At 54.5% G+C, this 21093-nt stretch overlaps 1 protein-coding gene across 1 annotated transcript in view; it reads right to left on the reverse strand.

Moving 5' to 3' along the window:
• Positions 1-2839: 2839 nt before the first annotated feature.
• Positions 2840-21093, reverse strand: part of TMEM132E (transmembrane protein 132E) — a 53813-nt gene continuing 35559 nt past the window's right edge. The window contains exons 2-9 of the mRNA XM_039885982.1: positions 15016-15946; positions 13346-13492; positions 12884-13076; positions 11877-12020; positions 9201-9406; positions 7028-7316; positions 5917-6108; positions 2840-4973 (exon numbers count right to left, since the gene is read on the reverse strand). Of these exons, the coding sequence (XP_039741916.1) occupies positions 3918-4973; positions 5917-6108; positions 7028-7316; positions 9201-9406; positions 11877-12020; positions 12884-13076; positions 13346-13492; positions 15016-15946 (3158 nt within the window). The 3' untranslated portion in view covers positions 2840-3917. The remainder of the gene's footprint in view (positions 4974-5916; positions 6109-7027; positions 7317-9200; positions 9407-11876; positions 12021-12883; positions 13077-13345; positions 13493-15015; positions 15947-21093) is intronic.

Consider the following 21093-nt stretch of genomic DNA (forward strand, 5'->3'; position numbering starts at 1 on the left):
GGGCTGGTGTGGAGAGGGGAGCTGGCAGTGTGGGGTTGGGGCACAGAGCCGAGCACCAGAGTGGGGACAGGCTCCAGGTGGCTTCTATGCATCTCTGGCTCTACCTTCACTGACCATGGCTGTCTGAGAAATCTTTCTGCTAGCAAGCTGATTCATGGGCCTGGTTCTCCAGTGCTCCCAGAGCAGCTCTCTGTCAATAACCATTTTTTACAAGGTCCCTCAATACGTTTTCGGGGTTGAAGACAAATTTTTAAAGAGGAGTTCAGTGCCAGGGCCATTCCAGAGGGGCTGTTAACTTAATGTCCCACCTCGGTCCTTCGGGCCTGCTCCCTCTCAAACTACATGAGGGTCAGGACTTGCTGTTTCTAGCAATTGCTTCTGAATTCTCGCATTTGGACAGTAGTGGTAAGGGGGGGTTGAGGGGTAGGGGGGGTGGAGGGTGGGGTAGAGAGAAGGAGGTATGAAGGGAAGAGGATACAAATTACAGGACAGGGAAGCGAGCGGGGTTCTGGCTCTGTCACTCGGTCGGTTGGATGACTTTCAGCCAACTGCTCTCTTCTCTGGCTCCTCGTTTCCCTGTCTGCGAAAGCCTGGATGCTGACAGACACCATTACGACGGCATCCACTGTCTGCCCTGGAGTGGCCTGCTCTCTGAGGTTCATTTGGGAAGGAGGTCTCGGCATCAAGCAGTAGCTCATATCTCCTCTCCTTCACCTCCGTGTGGGATAATGCAGTTGTCAAAGTCTGCAGCTGAAAACCATGCTACCCACCCAGCTCTCTGTTCTCGCTGCCCTGGCCCTCATCTTTTCTGCTACAGTATCTTCCTAGCTAGTCCCCTTGCCCTTCCAATGCTTTCTTCACCCAGTGAGAAGGAAATAATCTGAACCTCAGGTCTGAGCCTGACTCCCAAATCCATGCTGAACCCCACCCCTACTCCCTCAGGCCTCTATACCTTTGCATATATGTATTTATGTTTCCCTATCACCAGGGACTCCTATTTCGGGTATGGGGAAAGCAAATGCAGAGACATATGAGCAAGAGAAAGCATGGGGTGTCAGGCTATGCAGCCTGTGGGCCTTCACACCCACCATCCTCCCTTCCTGGAATGTCTCTGGCCTCATCTTCAGCAAAATCAGCTTGAGACTGTCTCCCCCCATCTCCTTCATGCCCCTTCAACCCAGGGCAAAGCTATCACAGATAGCATCCATCATCCCACATGACCATGGCCAGTTGACTCGTCCATCTTCCCTGCATGGCTGGGGCTCCTTAGGGACAGGCCCATGGTTTTGCTTTCATGCTCCCTGGCAGGGCTTATCACATCGCAGAAGCTCCATGTGTCGAATAAACAAATGGATCCATGTTTCAACTTTAACACCAGCACCCTCTCCCATGCACATACCCCCAAGCTGGAATACGCATTTTCCCTTGACTCATACCCATTTCTTCCTGTAACTTGTGATTTTTCACACTGATCAGGTGGCAAAGTGTCAGGATATAGAAAATCCCCCAATGTGGAATAGTGCGAAGGCCATTTATAATTTGTGTTTGGACTTTAGTCAGCAAATATTTGTTGAACACTTTCCAATTCTAGGTATTGTATGAAAAACGACTGAGACTCCCCTCTGGATGGTCACTGTCAGGGCTCGTTTGCATATGAGTTGAGTTCTGAGAACTCCAGGAGAGCTGGCAGGCAAAGCCCCCCACTAGTTCTGTCCTGGGCACTGCTTCCCTATAGCTCTCTTCTGGCCGCTAAGCTACAACTTGGCCAGAGCTGGCTAATCTCTAGTCTTCCTTTAAGGCCCACACCTTACCTGAAAATTAAGCCTGGATGCGGGAAATTTCATTAGTTGAGAACAACTATGTGCTGTTCTTAGCTAGGAGTTGCGTCTGCAGCTGGGCCCCAAGCAGAGAGCTTTACATACCTGATATCATTTAATCCTCACAATGCTCCCAGGGCTGCTGTGAATAGTTAAGCAGATGACCATGGAAGGCAGGCGTCCTTCTGTGTTGGCAAGAGCATGTTGGGGCAGGTGCTAGTGCAGCCCGTCCTGCCCCTGGTTCATTCTGTAAGGGATGCTGGATGCTGTGCCTTCTCCTCTCCTCTATTCAAGGTGGTTGCTGTAGCCACCTGTCTACGGCACTGGAGGTTGGCCAGGCAGCCCTGGCTGGGCTCCCATTCAGGGGCTGCTGCCTGTGCCAGGTAGTGGTCTCCCAGGGCCAGGGGAGGCCGTGTGCATACACACAGGTCAGGTGCACCATGAGGGGCTATGGGCCAGCCATGGCCCTCTTGGCGGGGGTGGGGGGGTGGGGTACACTCAACAGCCTTCATTCTCTCTTGCCTGGCTCCTGTCATGGAGACCACCAGACTCTGTTCATCAGTTCATGGAGAAAGGAGGCCTCCCTGAGAGGTGGCGATGGTGCTGGGTACGAACTTCCTCTGAGAGGAGGGCCGAAGGCAGTGAAGGAAACAAGTGAGCTCAGGTGTGCACGACAAACTCTCTCACCTCTCTCCTTACTTTTCTGTTCCCTCTCACCCTCAAGGCATTTCTCCGGAGGCCCTGAGACTAGCCCCTCCCTCCAGAGCCAATTGTGGCAGACTCCTAGAGGAAGCACCTCTTTGTAGGGGCACATTTCTGAGTCGACAAATCCTTCATCCTCTAGTGTGGGCATCTCCATAGCGCCAGAGGTCTAAGGGACCTGGATGTTGGAGGAGGAAGAGCAGCTGAGCTCAGGCATGTTTCCATTTCACATCATTTAGTGGACGTGTATGGACACGTGAGTGGGGAGGGTGGGTGTGTGCTCACGCACACAAAGATGAGACGTAGAGCCAGCCACCATGTACTGTCTGTTCTCTGGGAGCTGCTGCCCCCACCTCCAATCTGGTCGCCTCCATTTATTAAAGAAAAATCCGACACAGTGGTGGGTAGAACCCGAGAGAAAAGCGGCTGTGTGATGGGGTAGGGAGGCGCCCGGCTCCCTTCTGCCTTGCCCATCCTAAGGTCCTTCACAGCATTCCCTGGTGCCCTCTCTTCCCTCCCACCAGATTCTGTTTCCTGGGAGAATGGGTGTCTGCCCTTGCAGAGAGAAAAGGAGTAGTCAGCAGAGCAGGAGGGGCGGCTAAGGCGTAGTGTTGACCTTGCTGTGGGGTGGGCAGGAGGCATGCAGGCCTCCCTGGGCCCACCGGGATCATGGTGCTCTGGGCCGTGGCTTGTCTGGGGTGGATGGAGGATTCCTCCCCTTTATGTTCCTGCCCAGAGCCTTTAGGGGCAGAGGAAGAAGTCCTGAGCTCTCAGGAAGGTGCCTGCCTTGGCCCCAGATCCCTCTGGAGTCAGCTCCCAGATCCTGTGAAGGGACTGGGGGATGGCATCTGAAAGCCGGAAGATGCTACAAGTGTCCCCCTACCTCCCAAATGTTTTGTCCACAGCAAGATCCTTGGCAAGGCAGGCAGCCACCGCCTCCTCACCTTGCAGAACAGAAATCCCTGAATAGTGGTTTGAGAAAAGTTTTTGTGCAGCTTGTGACACAAGAGGCCCCCTTCCCTGCACAGGGGGAACACAGGGGACGAGGGGGGCAGGGGCGGGTCGTAGTGTGGGCCCACCTGGCCTCAAGATCGGCCTCTGTGCCTCACTCTTGGGGCAGCAGGTTTATCTAAGATGGGAGGAGGTTTGGAAAAGGTAGAATAAGGGTTGAGATCACTTCCTTCTAGCAAACTCCCGAGGAAGGAGCCCTCCATCTGACGGGGCAGAAGAAGGTAACAGTGTGAGGTGGCAGGGAGGACCAGATGAGGGAGGTGGCCACCTGCACAGAGCAAAGCGGCAGGGGCAGGGCATATAAAATCCACGTCAGCTGCCCGCATCAGTGTGAAGAGGGGTCTTGGCTGTGTCCCCCACAGGGCCCCCCGTCAGGCGATGACACCTCTATGCAATCTCTTTGATTCTGCGCATGTAATTGTGCAGGTCTGGGGGTGCAGCGGGCCGTGTGGTGCCTGCCACATCCCGGCAGCCCCAACCCAGGTCCTCTTCGTCCTCCTCGTCTTCTTCACCGGCGGGCACCGAGTCGTAGGCCAGCTCCTCCGTGGGCAGCGTGGTGAAGGTGGTAAACTTGACCCGCTTGCGCTTGGAGGTGGGCGAGCTGGCTGGATCCTCAGCCTGGTCCCGGGCTGAGCCGCCAGAGGAGCCGTCACCCCGCCCATGTACCTGGCTCTGGACACTGGTCTGCGAGCTGCCGCTGCTGTGGTGGTCGCCGTGGCAGCAGGCGGGCACGGTCTCCAGTGGGTTGCCAGCAGGCGGAGACAGCTCCCCCTGCACCCGCAGAGGCTGCCCGTTGCCCAGGAACACCCAATGGTGAGAGTGGTCCATGCTGGTCTGGCCCTCTGGCGGGATGCGCTTGTGCCGATAACGCAGCACGAAGACGATGCAGTTGATGAGGAAGACAAGAATAGCGAGGCAGAAGACGCCCAGCAGTGCGTACATGCCAATCTCCAGGTCTGTCAGCCCCCGGGGCATCTGCAGGAAGCCCGTGGGCAGTGGCAGGAAATCTTCTGTAGGCAGCATGGCTGGGCTGGCAGTGCCTGGGCCTGGGGCCTTGGGTGGGGGCACGGCTGTGCCTGGTGGGCCAGCTCCTCGCGCCTCGTCCTCGCCCCCACCGGGCCCCGGCTGGCTTGGGCCCGGGTAGTCATAGGTGGGGTCCTCCTCCTCCCGCCCAAAGTGTACCCGCAGGCCCACAGGGGTCGTAGCCAGAACACTCTTGCGTTTGGTTTTCTGGCAGCTCTCAGAGATGGTGAGCTCAGCACGGATCAGCTCTCCTGCCCCCTCTGCCTCGGCCATCACCAGCGGGAAGGCCCGGTCCTGGGTCACAGTTGCCACCCGCTCATCCAGACTGCTCACTAGCAGCCCATAGTCCCGAGGACTGTAGAGGGAGAGTGGGGCTGTGGTACCATCACTGTAGGAGAGCCAGAGACTCAGGAGGGCTTCCTGGAGGAGGAGGAGGAGGGGATGAGAGTCAGAGAGCTAGATTCATCTGGCTTTCCTGCTGGCTACTGAGCTCTGTGAGGGCAGGGACCAAGGCATTCTGGCTCCCTGCTATATTCCCAGTGCCGAAACTGTGCCTGGCTGGTGGCAGGTGCTCAAGAACTATTGTTTGAGCAGGAGTCCTCCCCTGGAGGTTGTGAGGAGGGTACAGGGCACACTGTAGTCTCCTACTGCCTCGAGAATTCCCTTGCCCATTTCACCCTTGTCCCCTCGATGAGCTAAGGTAAGTTCTGTCTTGGGTCTAACTCAGGTCCTTTTTGCTGCAGGAGTAACCCCACATCTCCATGCCTGACGTTGGGATCATCCCAATCAGACGCTTGGAGATTGAGAATACATGCCCAGTCTTCTCTGTCTGCTAAGGCCTTCTAAGAATTGCCCTCTGCAGATGAGGAAGCAGGGCCCAGAGAGAAAGGATTGACCTGAGTCACAGAGCGATTTAGAGGCGGAAGACTTTTGGCTCCTGACTCCTGGTTTAGTGCTCAATGTCCACCTTCTCACTCCCTGTGCTCCTGCCTGTCATCTTTCTACTTTTGACTGTAGCTAGTGTCCCAGCGTGTCTGTGGGAGGCTGTAATTGGGGCTCTAGAGATGGGTGAGAGTCATTCCTCGGGGTAGAGGCAGAGGTGATGGGCCCTCTGAGAATCTATGAGGGGGAACCCTCAGCAAGAAGCTCTCAGGGTGGCAGGTGCAGGAAGCCAGACCTTGGTTAGACTCCCTGTGCAGAGGGGCGTGGGGTGGGGCAGGTGTGCAGGGCACAGAGGCTACATAGATCTTCCATTACTTAAAGCCCTAATTTGGGGGACTCATGGCACAAGGGCAAACTAGAGCCTGCAAGTCCTCCTTCCACACCCCAATCCCCCAGGCTGGCAGGCTGGGCATCCAATTACCTGTTTGAGGAAGCTGAGGGTCTGCTGGGCAGCCGTGGTGGCCAGGATGGTGTGGCTGCTCCCGGGGCTGGGCCGTAAGGAAAGGGCAAGGCTGGCTACCACCTGGGCCTGCAGCTGCGTGATGCTAACTTTCTCCTCCGTCACCGTCAGCAGTGTCTCCCCGAGCACAGACTCCGTCAGCGGTGACACCACCTGAGGCAGGGTGGGGCAGGGGTGGGTGAGGGCCAGGAAAACAGCACTCCCAGGATCACCAACCAGGGAGGAATCCCAGTGCTGCCGGAAGAGAAGCCCACGGGGTGCGGCAGGCTGGAAGGCTCTATTTTAGGTCTGCAACTGGGAACCAGGGTCTAGGGGCCAAGCGAGGGTCAGGGCTCACAGGAGCCAGGCAGGAGCACGGATGAGAGAGGGGCAGATTTTAAGGAAAACAACAGCTCTGCACAGTGATAAATAGCAATTGATATTCCAACGTCAATGTTAGGGAGACAAAAGGGAGTGCTGAGGACTGTGGCAAATGGGAAATGGTGTCAAGGGGGCACCAGTACTGACTCTAGCAGCTTATCGCTAGGTGGGAAGGCAGGCCCCGTGTTGTCAGGTTCATATGTTGTAAAACCAGAAATCTAGATTTCTAAAAAATTAGAAACGTCCCAATTTTAAAATGTTGGATCAATTGTTCTATAAACGAATATGTCTGAAGGCAGATTCAAGCCCAGGTCACTGATCACTGTCTCCTCTGTGAAAGATTTCTACCCAGGCACCCAGTTGTCCAGGAGGAAGGTCAGAGTTGAGTTCCTCCACCCCGAACTCCCTTTCCTGGCCCCTAGGCTGCCCGAGCCCTCTCACCTGCTCCCCTTCCTCATCCGCACTTGCTCTCAGGGACCACATTGACCAATGCAAGGTTGGTAAGGCTGGTAAGGCTTGAAGGGAGATCAAACGGTGAAGCTAAAGGACCTTGACCTTCGGTGGTGGAATTTTAGGCAGAGGGGCAGGTGGAAAAGAAAGTGTGTTTTGGAGCCCGGCCAGTGTCACTCCCAGAGGCTGAGGCCCTGAAAATCCTGTCTGCGTCCTCCCACCGCAGATAAACAAGGCTGCTGGCACTGCCTGTTGTGCCTACCTTGAAGGGAGTGGTGCCTGGCTCCAGGCCTGCCAGCGTGCTGCTGTCTACCATACGTGCCACTCGGGGGTCGCCCACCCGCATGAAGTCGCTGACCAGGTCGGTGACCTCCACCAGCCAGTCCGGGCCCAGCATGGTGACCACCTGGTCGGTGCCCTCGGATGACGTCGTGTGGAACTGGGTGAAGACCTGCAGAGTGGCATGCTGGTACTGCAGGGTGCAGCCACGGCTGGCACTCTGCCGCCGCTCCTCCTCCTCCTCCTCCTCGTCCTCGCTCTCCCGGGCAGACCTGGGGTGGGGGGCATGGAGTCAGGGCTTCTTACCCTGGCGACGACCTGCATAAGCCCCTCCCCACCAGCCCTGCCAGCCCCTGGGGCTCCCCAGCTCCCACAAGTGGAGGCTGTGAAAATGGCAAGCCTTTTCCCTGGTTCATTCCTTCTGTGCCTGAGAAGTGTGGAGTCAGGAGTCCCAGGCTTTTCTCTCCTAGAAAGGCGCCTTCCTGACCCTCCAGGGCCCCTGTCTGCCTCTGCTTGGCTTCGCCCACGCCCGCAAAAAGCTGGCATCAAATCCTAACAAGTGCTGCCTCTTTTTCAGCACTAAGTGTGCGCCTGGCTCTGTTCTCAGCTCTGAGCTGGAGCAAAGGCGATCCCTGTTACAGAGTGCCGGAAAGCTGGGCTGCATTGTGTCCTGCGCTGTGTGGCCAGCAGAACTTGTAAGTGGTCAACCTGGGTATTTAGCTGAGATTTCCCAGCAGTGTCAAAAGGGCAGTCTGAGTTTCTGTTGCTGCTTCTAGTAAGATGCGAGAGGAGAGAGAGAAATTGAGGAAAGAACTGATGAGCAAAAGGGAACCAGGATATGATGATTTGGGGAATTTTCAGCCTATCTAGATGATTCACACAGTCTGACAAGCAGGGCCAGAAGGCTGTTGGAGAGAGAAAGTGCCAGTCACATGAGGCTGAAGGGGAGGGGCGGGGGTGTGTGTGGAGAGAAGCCACCTTATTTAAGAAATGCGAAAACAAAGAGAGTCACCGTCAGGAGAGCTTGCTCTGGAGAGAGAGTGAAGGGTGTGGCTACTGCTTTGCTAGTGCTTAGAAGGACTGAACCACCAGAATATTCATTCACACAGAGGGTTCTTTCACCTGTGTTAACTAATTTAATCTTGTGAGGTGTTAAGGTGCCCATTTTACAGATGAGGAAAATGAGGCACGGAGAGGTTATGTAAACAGCCCGAGGTTACCCAGATAGCAAATAGCAGAGTCCAGAGTCAAACCTAGGCTGGCTGTCTACCGAGTTCACTATGTTCTCAGTACTCAAAGCAGCATGAGCATCACCCGGGAGCTGGTCTGAAATGCAGAATCTGCATTTTGACAGAATATGTAGGCGAGTTGCGTGCCCATTAAAGTTTGAGAGACTCTGGTCTACACTGCCTTGCGTTTCCAAATCTTTGCAGAATTGAACTGAGCCCAGCTCTCATTGGCCGCCTGCTTCTCTCCCCAGTCCCACCCCTCCCCCTCTTCCCTGCTGGCTTTTCTCTCGAGCAGTGATGAGTGGGTGAGTGGGGTGCACTGAGTTTACATGTACATGACTCACAGAACGGCACTCAGGTGTGCGAACCTGCCTCCCAGAGAGGGGGCCCAGTATGAGTCACTCACTGGCTGATGCGCTCACAAAGGTTCCAGGCTGGGTCATGTGTGTACAGGTGTGTGTGCTCCTGTGTTGCTGTGTCTGCTCCATTTTGTCTGTTGCTTGACTGGTTTCACCCTGCTCCCCAGCCAACTCCCTTCCACTCATTCCTTAAGACTTAGCTCAAGAATCACTTCTTCTAGGAAGCCTGCCTTACTTTCTCCTGGAGGAAGAGGTGGTTCTCTCTCCTTTGTGCCCCTCAATTCCCTGCTCATAGGGCTTCCCGCCTCCACCATGCTCTGTGGCATATACATGATGGCTTCCCTGATGGACCCAGAGCTTGCTTGGCTGGGTCAGGCCCTGGCTGCATTCACCCCCACATCTCATGCCTGGCACACAGTAGCTGCTCAGTACAAGTTTGTTGATTGCATAACTGACCTGCAGACTATGTACATCTAGGGCCTTATACACATATGCAGATCAGACTGTGTGCCAGGGCTGGGCCACCCGCGAGTGTCCCGACTATCTGCTGTGTGTGGAGGGGCTGTACCTCCGGTCGGGGAGGATAGGTACCCTCCAGCCCTTCACTTGGCTGAGGCGAGTGTCCGAGAGCTCGATGTGCAGGGGCAGCTTGGGGACCCAGACTGTCATTTCCAGGGGGGCAGTGAGGACGTCGTAGCGAAAGGTGACCCTGGCATTCATGGACCCGCGAGACTCCTTTCCGCTAACAAAGACGTAGTCACAGCTGCTGGATACCTGGGGAGGGGGAGGGAGGTTGGTTGGCATGTCTTGCCCTACAGGTCTCCCTGTAGGGCAGTGCAGGGGACTGCAGTCTGACAAGCAGGGCCAGAAGGCTGTTGGAGAGAGAAAGTGCCAGTCACATGAGGCTGAAAGGGAGGGGCGGGGGGATGTGTGTGTGTGGAAAGAAGGCACCTTATTTAAGGAATTAAATAGGCTTCGGGTATCCCCGCCTCCATTCTGTTTTTCCAGAGATCATCTCTTAGGGGCTACTGTAGGAGGTGTTTGCTCCCTGGCAAAGAGCCAACATCCAAATGTTTTTACAAGGGGCTGCTTCTGACTGGCAGACCATACTCAGAGGAGCCTTAAGGCTGAGGATCTTCAGGACTGGCCACCCTATCCCCCATGACTGCCTGGGCTCTGGAGCAGGTGTCTGGCAGGTACAGTCCTCCACAGTACAGAGGAGGAGCCTGTCTTGAGTAGGATACCTGTGCTCAACTGGGCAGGGAGGAGGTCAGGTGGAAGAGTCGGGGGTGAGGGGCAGACTCACAGCTTCTTCTGGGCCCCTCTGACCCAAATGCCCCAGGAAAATGGGCACTGGTTAATTTCAGGCAAGGGAGCTGTTTTAGCCAGGGGTTGAGGTGAGGGAAAGGGAGAGGAAAAATCCAGACAAGAAAACCCCAAGCACAGACAGGTTGATGGTTGCCACCAATGGCTGCAGCTTTTGCAGATGCATGCCCACTTGGATACCAACTTGCACCTTAGAGGTTCCCTGGATGGGGCGAATGCCCACTGAACACATCTGGGTGGAAAACTGTGCCCACTCACAGAAGTGTCGCTGCCAGTACTTCAGGGCAGATGCAGATGGGTGTTCGCATCAAACGTGCCCACATATACACCTGGCACACCCTGGAGTGAACATCGTGTGCAGTATATTTAGGTGTTCCTGCTGGTGCCTGCCTGTGGGTGCACGTCGTCTGGTTTAGATGCAGCCTATGGGCTGATGACACCCTTAAGGCTCTGGTGGGGGGTGGGGAGGGTGCTGGGGCTGTGGCTCATCGTGGAGATGAGCCTCTGGACTGTCCCAGACTCCTGCTAGCTCTCTTAATCATCTCGGAGGGGTGGGTGGGAGTGGGACAGCAGCACTGCCAGAAATGTCCATTTCCCACTTCAGAAGGCAAAGCGTTCCATCTGAAGGCCGGCGAATTCCATTTACAATATTGGCAAACTCCAAAAAGAACCTGAGTGTATTTCATTGAGAACGGAAACAAATTCCATTTAGAATCTTCACTCATTCCCTTTGGTATCTAAGCTATCACGACTTTGTTCTGGTCCCTCTGAGGCTGAGGAGGGGGGAGGTCTGGTTGGCAGAGGAAGGTGCTGGGCTCTTGGGAACAGGCCCATTTCTTCCTGTTCCAGCCTGCCAGCAGTGGACGGCCTTGGTCCTGGGCAAGGCTTGCATCCCTAGGAGGTGATGGGGGTGTGGGACAGAGTCATCTGCTCTGGCTTACTTGGAGGCCCTTCTTCTTGAATGAAGGAAAGGATGAGGTGAGCCTCAGGCTCTGCAGACACCTGGAAAGATCCAGGGCAGAGCATGGAGAGAGAGAGAGCATGTGCTTCGGGTTAGCCCCAGTGAGCCAGAGGGAGGACGCCCATATCCCCCTCCTCCCACTCGCCTTCAAGCTGAAGGAGTCACGAGAACAGATTCTGGTGTCTAATCATTGATTTGGGCACCTGCTGGAGGCTGGCATGGCAAACTGCCCACCCACCCTAAGGTTCTGGGGCTGGACACGCTCCTGTGTTACTGCCTGCTCCACTGCTTCTGACCACTATCCAAAGCCAGGGCAGGGGCAAATCTAGGAGGCCTTCCTGTGGGGAGGTGGCAAACTGGGTCATTTGAGTCAGATTAATACCTGTTTGCTGGGCCGTGGAGGCCACTGGGCCCAGAGTGGGTCTCTCAGGAGGAGTTCAGGGGCCTTCGGGAGTTGGAGGAAGTGGGGCGTGTGTGGTCAGAGTGGGTCCTTCCTTATACAACCTTCGCTCATGGCCTCACATGCTCCTGGAAGCTTCCTCCCTCTGCTGGATCTCCATTTGGGTTCTGGGCGTGTTTCTGAGGAGTCCACCCCCTGCCCTCCATTGCCTTACGCAGTCCTGTTGCACAGCAGGGGGCTCAATAACGACTTGCCAGATTGGATTGAGTTCGAGCTGTCAATGCTGCCTTCTCCCCTCGGCCTGCCAAACAGTCTCGTCCTCATTCCTACAGGTAGCCCTCCAGGACTGGTGGAGCAGTACCCAGGGCTTTCCCTCACCCCACACAGGAGGGATACGGGATACCCATGGCTCCTCCCTGCTCTGGTCCCCCATTTCCTGTCTTCCTGCCTACCGAAGGGACCTGCCTGGAATGTGAATTCTCCTCTGGCTTGGGGTTCCACCCCTCCATGAAGATCTGAGGCCTTCTTCTCAGGGGCCCCACCTCCAGAAAGCTCACCTTGATGATGTCCTCATTGTCAGATTCACATTCCACCAGGGCAGAGACATCTAGGATGATGCCGGTCACTTCGATGGCGAGGACTTTGACAGGGATGGCCACCGTCCGGCCTGTCAGGATGGCCGTGTTGATGATCTCTGTATCCTGTTGGGAAGGGAGGAATGTGGGGCTCTGCCAAGCTTGGGTGCTTGCTGTCCCAGGATGCACCCATCAAGGCCCTGGCTCCTGACTGCCCCCACTCCTCAGATGTACGTCCTTCCCATGGGGATGCCTGCGCACATGTGCAGGGCGGTACATCCACCCAGCTTCGTGAAACTTCCCAGAAGTCTGCTCGCTTGGACTTCTGCAGTAGCTTTCATGGTCTAGGTCACTCTGCTGCCAGAAAATAACCCTTCCTCAATCCCCTCCCATCTTCTCTCAACATCTTCCATGCTCCTCAGGACTCACAGAGTAAAGTCCAACACATTTGCCTGGCCATTCAAGGTGTCCCTGGGCTGGTCCCAGGTGATTATTCCAGCCTTGCTACCCTAATGCATTTTTCCTAAATCCATTGCTTCTTTGAACAAACTACTCACATTCCCATTGTCACACCTTTGTCTGTATGAGCCCCTGCCTAGAGCACCCTCCTCATCTCCTCTGATTGTATGAGCCCTTCCTCCCATGTGACCTTCAAGGTTTAACTGCATGGCCACTTCCTCCAGGAAACTTCCCTTGAGTGGTGCCTCATGGATGACTTCTCCCACCTGCCCCCCTCAGCATCTGCTGTGCTACTCGAGCACCAGGCAACAGCCTGCCTCTTGTGAGTACACACACATGCACACACACACACACACACACACACACACACACATGGGCGCACGGGTTCAGGAGGCAGCCACATACCCAGGCACTCGTTCAAACACACAAGTGCATCGACCTATATGCACACTTAGCCATGCATATCCCTGTCACATACACGCCCATGATAGCTACATGCATTCACAGGTCCAGTCGCCCGGCCTGCTCACCATGGCCAGGGGCAGGATGGCTTGCATATCCCGCTGGATGACCGTCAGCTCGGTGACTGCCCGTTCTAGGTCAGGCAGAGCACCATGGCCGCGGTAGTCAATGTGCCACATGATCCTCCGCTTGACTGACTGGCTGGTGAAGTTCTCCATCTCAAAGTCCAGCTGCAGAATCTCCAGGGGCCCCTGGCCCTCCCTGCCAGGTGGAGGAAAAAAGGCAGAGCTGGGGAGGAAGAGCTGGGAGCAGCTCACGAGCTCTGAAACCCCTATGGAGACCCCGGTCCTTCTCGGCAGCCTGCCTGCCGAGGCCCTCTGAGCCTTCTCCAGCCACCCGCCCGGACTCAAAAGTCCCCGCAGACTAAGCCCCAGCCCTTCTACAAGCCTGGCCTCCTCTACCAAGAATTTCCCCACCAAACCAGGTGCCTGTCCTGCAAAAAGGTGGACAGAAGCACCACCTCGGCTCACCATGGGGGCAGGGGTGTGCCCTGGGCCCAGGCCACATCCACGGTGGCTGTTGAGTGCTTTGCTCCAGTCAGCAGCTCCGAGGTCACGTGCCACTGGCCACTCCGTGACTTGGTGCCTAGAAGGGTCACACCCTTCTTGGCCTTCACTCTGGGACAAAGGGGTAGGAAGAACAAAAGAACATCAGCCTGGGGCCCAATGACTGCCCACCTGCACCACCCCTAGGCTGGGGCTGAGAGTAGGGGCAGCAGGTAAGTAAGTTCCCCTGGGCCCTAGACTCAAAGCTTGAGACTAATCGTTCTCAAGCTTTGAGTATCAAGTAGCTCTGGTATCAAGTAGCTACAACCTCTGACCCTCAATGGAAGCTATAACCACTTCTGCTACATCTCTGCCGAGTCTTTACCTAACCTCTACTTGCATACCTAGTAACAAAGGACTCACTGCTCCTGCACCCATCCCATTCCATTTTCAGAAAACCCCTAAGGACTAGAACCTCTTCTCTGTATCTAACTGGAATATAATAGCCACAGGTTCTACTGGGCTAATGGGGCAAGAAAGAACAACTCTCCTCCATCTTAATTATAGCAGTTCTTCAGAAAGCTAGGAAGGCGAGCAGGTTTCTCTGCGTCTTCTTTACTCCAGGCCTACAAGTTCCATTTCCTCCGATTGTTGCTTTTTTTTGCCATAGTTTTAAGTCACTCGTATCCTAGTTACCCTCCTCCGGACACTCTGAACACATAAGGTGTAGTGTCCTATACTAAATACAACACTTCAGCTATGCTCTAATTACCACTGACGAAAGCAGAATGATTATCACCTCCTTAATTTTACATGCTCTATTCCTATTAATGTAGCCTGAGATCTCTGACTACTGATTTAACTCATAGTCACATTCAGGTATCAATCATTTAATCAGGTATGATCCTTTCCAGGAATATTTGAACTTGAACGTAGTACACCCAGGACAGAAGGCAATACTTAACTCAAAGAAGTTGGAGGCTAACGGTGATGTTTCAGTTCCCATTGCATAGTGTTTGGGGTGGGAAAGGGCATTTCGGTGAGGCCTCTCTTATGAACCACCCAATATAGCTCAAACCATGGATTCCTACTGTGAGACATCATTATATTTTATGGGGATGTGATACAATTTAAGGTATTTCTGAATTTGTGAACTGTATACTTCTCAGGGTATAGAAAGAGCTAGGAGTCCTGAAAGCTTTTTTCTTAACTCTAGGACTGGACAAATGTTCCAACACAGGCACACACTCCTGCTCATCATTTGGCTTCCAGCAAGGAGCTGCTCTCTGATCTCCATTTCTCTTCGGCCTCAGTCTCATGTGTAAAATGGGAGGGTTGCATCAGCTAATGTCTAAGGGCCATTCCAGCCCCCAACCTTATCCTCCTGGACATCCATGCTTGTGAAAACTGATATTTCTCCTTTACTAGGACATCATTTCTGTGAGATGCAGAGGTAGGGGCAGATTTCTGTTGCCATGAGACGCATGAGAATCCTGAGGCTCAAATCAGTGAGATGTGTCTTCTGAGGTCAGTCGAGTGATAGATAAAGAGCTGGGATTGGATGCTGGATAGGCAGGCTGGGTGAGCCCCTACGAGGGGTCAGATATGCATTTGACCTTGGAAGGGAAGCCAGACTCTGACCCATAACCCCCTACCTGAGTGTGAAATGCTCCACACTGGGACTGGAGGGAGAGGAGGAGTTCGGGGCCAGGTAGAGGAGGATGCTGAGCACTTCCCCAGGCTTGAGGGGCCGATCTGGCAGGCGGATCATCAGATTGCTGTCCAGCCTGTGCTCCTGCAGGGTCCTCCTGGGGGGTGGGCGGAACAGGCTGATGCTCCCTATGCGCAGCAGGGGGTGCTGGGTAGGGCTCTCTGCCCGGGCCCCCACTCCAGCCCCAGCCCCCCGCCGTGTGCCCCCACAGCCCCCGGATGCATCAGGGGTGTGGAGAGTGTAGTACAGCTCAGCCTGCTGGCTCTCCCCCGCTGCCTCGGGTTCCAGCCCATCTGGAGACTTGTGCCGGGCGGTGGGCGGTGCAGCAGGGGCAGGGGGCCCGAACCAGGCCAGGGGCAGCTCGGCCTGCACAAGACAGGTGGCCAGGCCCCCGCTGAGGCGGCAGGAGCTCTTGACCTCCCGGGCATCTCGGAAGGCGTGCAGGCGGACACAGGGCAGCCGTTCGGTGACACCAAAGTCGTCCCAATCCCGGCCGGCCACGTAGAATAGCACCTGGGCCACTGGCTGTGAGGCGGGCACACGGGCACGGACGATGAAGGCCCGCACCTTCCAGTTGACTGTCAGGCGTTCAGGGATGTCCAGAGTGCTGGACGGCTGCAGGAGCTCCCGGGCCACCACCTGGCTGGTGCTGAAGGGCCCCAGGGAGACGTTGAGGACAGGCAGCTCCTTGGTCTGGAACACCACGAAGGGCTCGGAGTGCTGCAGGGAGCTGTTGGTGACCGCAGGTGGTGGGGGCCGCGCCTCCCGCAGGAAGAAGGCCAGCCGAGTGTGTGACAGGCGGTAGCTGATTGGCAGCACCAGGCTGGCCTGTGGCCCTGGTGGGCTGGGGCTGGCTGGGTGGGAGCGGCCGGAGGCTGGGGACAGACAAAAGAAAGACCTCAGAGTGGTCAGGAGATGCTGTGCTCGGACCCCAGGGCACCCCAGCCTCCCACTCTCACATAGGGCCATCAACTCTACACTGAGCAATGCCCAGCCCGGCTCTGTGTCCTGGGGTGGCCCTGGGCCAGGCTGCCCGGGCTCTAAGCCTGGCCCCGCTTTTGCAAGTGCATTAATTTCCTGTCACCACTGCTTCATTTCCTTATCAGCAACGTAGGGGTAAAGTTAATTCTAGTGCAAAACATTGTGAAGCTTTAAAGAGGTTTTGTGCCCCCTGCATCCTCATCTGTAAAATGAACGGAAGAATTCTTTCTGCCTTAAGGTGCGGTTGTGAGGACTTACACAAGTTAAGTGCATAATGGCTGGGAGTGGAGTGGAGTGCTGAGGAAGTGATAACTCACCCTCATCACCGCGCTCGGCGCTCGACAAGCATTAGTTTATTTGATCCTCAGATCGATCCTTTGAGCCAAATATGATTATTATCTCCATTGAGTCAACCAGTTTTCTAATAATAATTTCTCTTTTTTGAGAGCCTAGCCTTATATTGTACAGATATAGGTATAAGACACTTAAGTAACTTACCCAAGTGATAAGGCAATAGGACCAGCAATAGGATTTGAACCCACCTGACTCTAGAGCCCAAGCCCTTTACTGTTCCAGCTACTTCAGATGGGGCAGGGACCCCATATCCCCGCCCCCCGCCCCGCTTACTCCCTCTATATACTCCATACACTATATAGACAGGAATTTGATCCTCAGTTACTCAAGCCCAAATGTAGGCCTTGGGTTTGACTTCGTCTTCCTCTCTGTCCCCTTCCGCCATCCTCACAGGATCCTGCCATATTCTAGCGATTCTACCTTTTGACTCACTGGTACGTCCCAGAGTGCCTCTGTCCTCCATCCCCAGGCCCTTGCCCCAGTTTCGGCCTTACTCCTGTTGCTATGACTACATACCACCACCTAACTGAGCCTTCTCTCTCCCCAGCTCACCCTCTCCCTGGCATCCCCTCCCACACATAGCAGCCAGAATGATTTGTTGCTCCTGGACACAAATTGAACCTTGTTGGCCCCTCACTCCCAACTCAACACCCATTAGACACTCACAGAATAGGAAAGACCATAATGTGAAGCTTCAAAGTTTGAGAACCTGGTCTGGATCTTCTCATGAACCCCTGAGTCATATTCCTCCCCTTTGAAATCAGGGTAATAATAATAATGCTTATCTGATAGGATGTTGTGTTGTCATTGGTGTTGTTTTTCAGAATCAAATAAGAAAGTGCTCTATAAATTGCACAACAAAATGCAAATGTGTGTGTAAGTATTGGTAAAGTATCTCTCCTGCTTATAAAATAAAATCCAAACTCACCTCGCACCCGAGCGTGGCACTCAGGGCCCTCTAGAACAGTGCTCCAGGCTCCCCTTTCCTCGGGAATCTTCTTCCCAAGCCTTCTGCTGCCATCATAACTGGACAACTTCTGGCTTTAGCACTCTCAGATGCCACCTAATCTCCCCCTCCTTGGCTCATGCGTATGCCCTCTGCCTATCCGCACACATCCACATCTGAGTCTTCCTCCAAGGTCCTGCTTGAACATCACCTCCTCCACGAAGCCCTCCAAGATGTGACCTCAACTTCTGGAACTTTCCTCAGAGCTTTATCCTCTCTGAGGGACCTCTCATCCTGAATTGCACGGGAGTTAGCTACTTGCAACGCTTTGCACAGAACAAGCCTTCAGCAAATCATGGTTGATCTACACTAAGTGAGATTCTCCTAATCGGCTCTGTGGTGGGTACTTGAAGTTTCTGCACATTTTTCATTTTACCACCATCAACTAAACCTTGACAGTTCCACAAACGTTCATACTCAATTTCTCATAAATGGAGTGAGCTAAAAAATTCTCTGCCCTTGAGGCTCTGGTGTCTACATCTTATTTTTAAAATCTGTGGTCAAATTTTCTCATTTAACAATGAGGTGATTGGCTTAGGGCATAGCAAAGGTCCTGGGGTCAGTTGTTCTAAGAGAAGTGGCATCTGCTCTCAGTACATCTCCTTAGGGCTGGCTCCTCCTGAGAAGCCCCTAGGACCAGCCGGGAAAACCACTAGTCCCTGGTTCTCTGGGCAGCCCATGCTTTTACCACCAGATTGCTCCCTCCATTCCCAGGAGAACTCTGTTTCCAAGTCACCCTTCCCCACTAGATGCTCTGTAGCCCTGCAAGGTATGCTGCTGCTGATGGTGGGGTGGAGATGGGCAGCTGAGTCCTAGATGAGGATAGGAAGATGTTTGGAGAGACGGGAGAAACTTCTTGGCTGATGCTTGGAATCCCTGCTCCATAGTTACCCCTGGAGTCTCTGAGAAGGCCCCTCTGACACCTGGGGCAAGACTGGCCCCAAGATGTGCTGCTTTGGAAGCAGCAGGAAGCAGGCAAAATGACAGAGGCTTTGGGAGTCAAGTTTGAGGCTTCTCCCTGCCACACTCACTGGACAAGTCGCTTGCATTTTGAGCCTCAGTTTTCACCTCTAAAATTGAGGTGGTGACATCAGCCCACTCGAAGGGATATTTAGAGTAGCTAAAAGACCAACGGGGACAGGCAGACGACACTGCTAGACATGGTGGGATGTCCAGGGCTGAGATAGGGAGGGGCCACCACGCTTGTCCCACTGCGGGTGGAGAATGGCAGCTGCAGTCAGTGAGCTGTAAGTGCTCACTCTCCAGACCAGGGTGGACAGGGTAGGGACGCGGAAGTCAGAACCACTGCTCTGCCTCTCTTACCACCCCCTGGAGACCCCAGAGGCTGCTAAGTGGCACTTAGTCCCCTTTGACCCTTTTATTTTCCTGCCCTCACGTCTGGCCATCTGGACTGCTTGAAGGCACAGTGGGGGCAGGGGCCACCAGATGGACAACGGACTCAGAGAGGCATGGAGGAAGGGTTGGAGAAACGTGTCTGCATGCACCCCTCACCCTCAGTAGGTTTTGGCTGAATGAATGGAATTCTCTGAACTAGCTGCCCAGCACTGACTGGGAGGCTGTGGGCTGGCAAATGCCTCCTCACTGAGGCACCAAAGAGGAGCTGGGATAGCCACTGAGGGGGAAGGGTCTGGCCTGGGCTGTTGTTGGCCCCTCCCAGCAACCTTGCAGATAAGGAGACTGAGTTTCTGGAAGAGGAAGCAATCGTATTAAGAAAACAGCTAGCTTTCAGAAAGGGAGGCCAGACAAGATGATTTTGGGGTACTACAATTTTAGTATTAATGTCATCATGACACATAGCACTCCCGTCACCTCTGTGAATCATTCTGTCCTCTGGGGACCTAAGGCCTCCTCTATGGTGGAGTTGGGGGGTGGGGGCCCCTGAGACCCCAGCACTAATCTCTGTTCTCCCCCTTACTTACTCTGGAACCTAAAGGAAGTTGCTTGACCTCTCTGGGACTCAGTTTCCCTGGGGTGCTAGGAGAGCTTCAGGAAGCATTCTGGCTGGGAGGAGGAAGGTGAAGCTGGTGGAGTTGTCAGCAGATCATCCAGTCAAGTTTTTAGAGACATTTCAGACGCATACATGTGAATGTGTGTGTGTGCATACGCTCACATGCACTAACATGCACGCAGGCCTGCCTCTAACTTCACGCGGAGCTCTAACCTGCAGACATCATGGCATGCGCTTGGGAAGGAAAAGCTGACAGAAGGTTCCCTGAAGGAAGACAGATGGGGGAGGGGAGGATCAACGCAGAGCTCCTGGGGTCAGGCCAGGTCCAGAGGTCGTGGAGAGGTGTTGCAGGGGTATGGCTGGGGTGGACTGACAGCCTGGACCTGCCCTGCCTTGGACACACTCCTCACAACAGGGGTGCTCACACTGTCCAGATTGACCAGGGAGCACACGCACACACACACACACACACTCACACACACACACGCGTGCGCGCACTTGTGCTTACACACAGGCTGGCACAGGCCCATTCCCTCAGGCCCCATGCTGGGCAGCCCACAGCAGCTCCTCGGGCTTGGTTCTGAACCCTGGCCCCTCCTGCCTCTCGCCTGCTCCACTCTCCCCGCACCCCACACATGTTCTCCTACCCACTGCACTTGTGCTCCAGGCCAGCTCACCCTGCCGGCCAGACTTCACACTGTCCTCCTGTCAGCGGCCTTGGCTCTCCCAGGAGCAGCAGTTGGCTTTTCCTCGGTCTACACATCCTGCGCCTCAGGATTCACTTGGGTCTAGCCCTGGGATCCTCTCCTTATGGGAGGGGCTACTCCATGTCTTCACGGGCTCGTGATGGGTTATGGCTGAGTTGTGCCCCGCTCTCAAATTCGTAGTAGAAGTCCTAACCCCTAGTACCTCAGAATATGACTGCGTTTGGAGATAGAGTCTTTAAAGGGGTGATGACATTAAAATGAGGTCATTAGAACGGGCCCTAATCCAATATGACTGGTGCCCTTATAGGAAGAGATTAGGCCATAGTCACGCACGGAGAGAAGACCATGTGAAGACACTGAGAGAAGGTGCCATCTATAAGCCAAGCACAGAAGCCTCAGGAGAAACCAACCTGCCGACACCTTGATCTTGGACTTGTAGCCTCTAGAACTGTGAGAAAGTAAATTTTTCTTGTTTTAGCCACCAAGTCCCTGGTACTTTGTTATGGCAGCCCAAGCAGACTAATAATACATGGGGACTGGTTATTTCTTCCCCTCAGAGCCTCAGTTTCCCCAGTAAGATGTGGAGACACCATACGGGGTAGAGGGAGGAAGACAGGGTGGGATCATGCAGCTTTTGTCCCCCAGGATAATGATGATGACAGCGGTTGGATAGAGGTCCTCCCTTTTCATCTCAGGCTGGCCCTAGGTGTCTGGGGGCACAGAAAGGGCCTCTGGTCACTCCAATCTTTGCACTTTCTCCCCAAGCACAGAGGCTCCTTCCCTGTTGAATATATAATCTGTGTGGAGGCTAGGGCCAGGCAGGCAGGGGGTTGGGGACACCTCTGGCCAGCTCCTTGCTTCTAATCAAGATCAGATGCCTCCTGCTTCTACCTCTAATTGTCCCCAAATTAAAACTAATCGCTTGCAAATCAGAAAAAAAAAAAAAAGATTGTCATTAGCTTTGGTGAATTTGAGGCTGAGGGGCACAGCAGGGCATGCCAGCAG

Source organism: Pteropus medius, unplaced genomic scaffold (assembly GCF_902729225.1).
Source record: "Pteropus medius unplaced genomic scaffold, Ma_sr-lr_union100, whole genome shotgun sequence".
Taxonomy (NCBI): Eukaryota; Metazoa; Chordata; class Mammalia; order Chiroptera; family Pteropodidae; genus Pteropus; species Pteropus medius.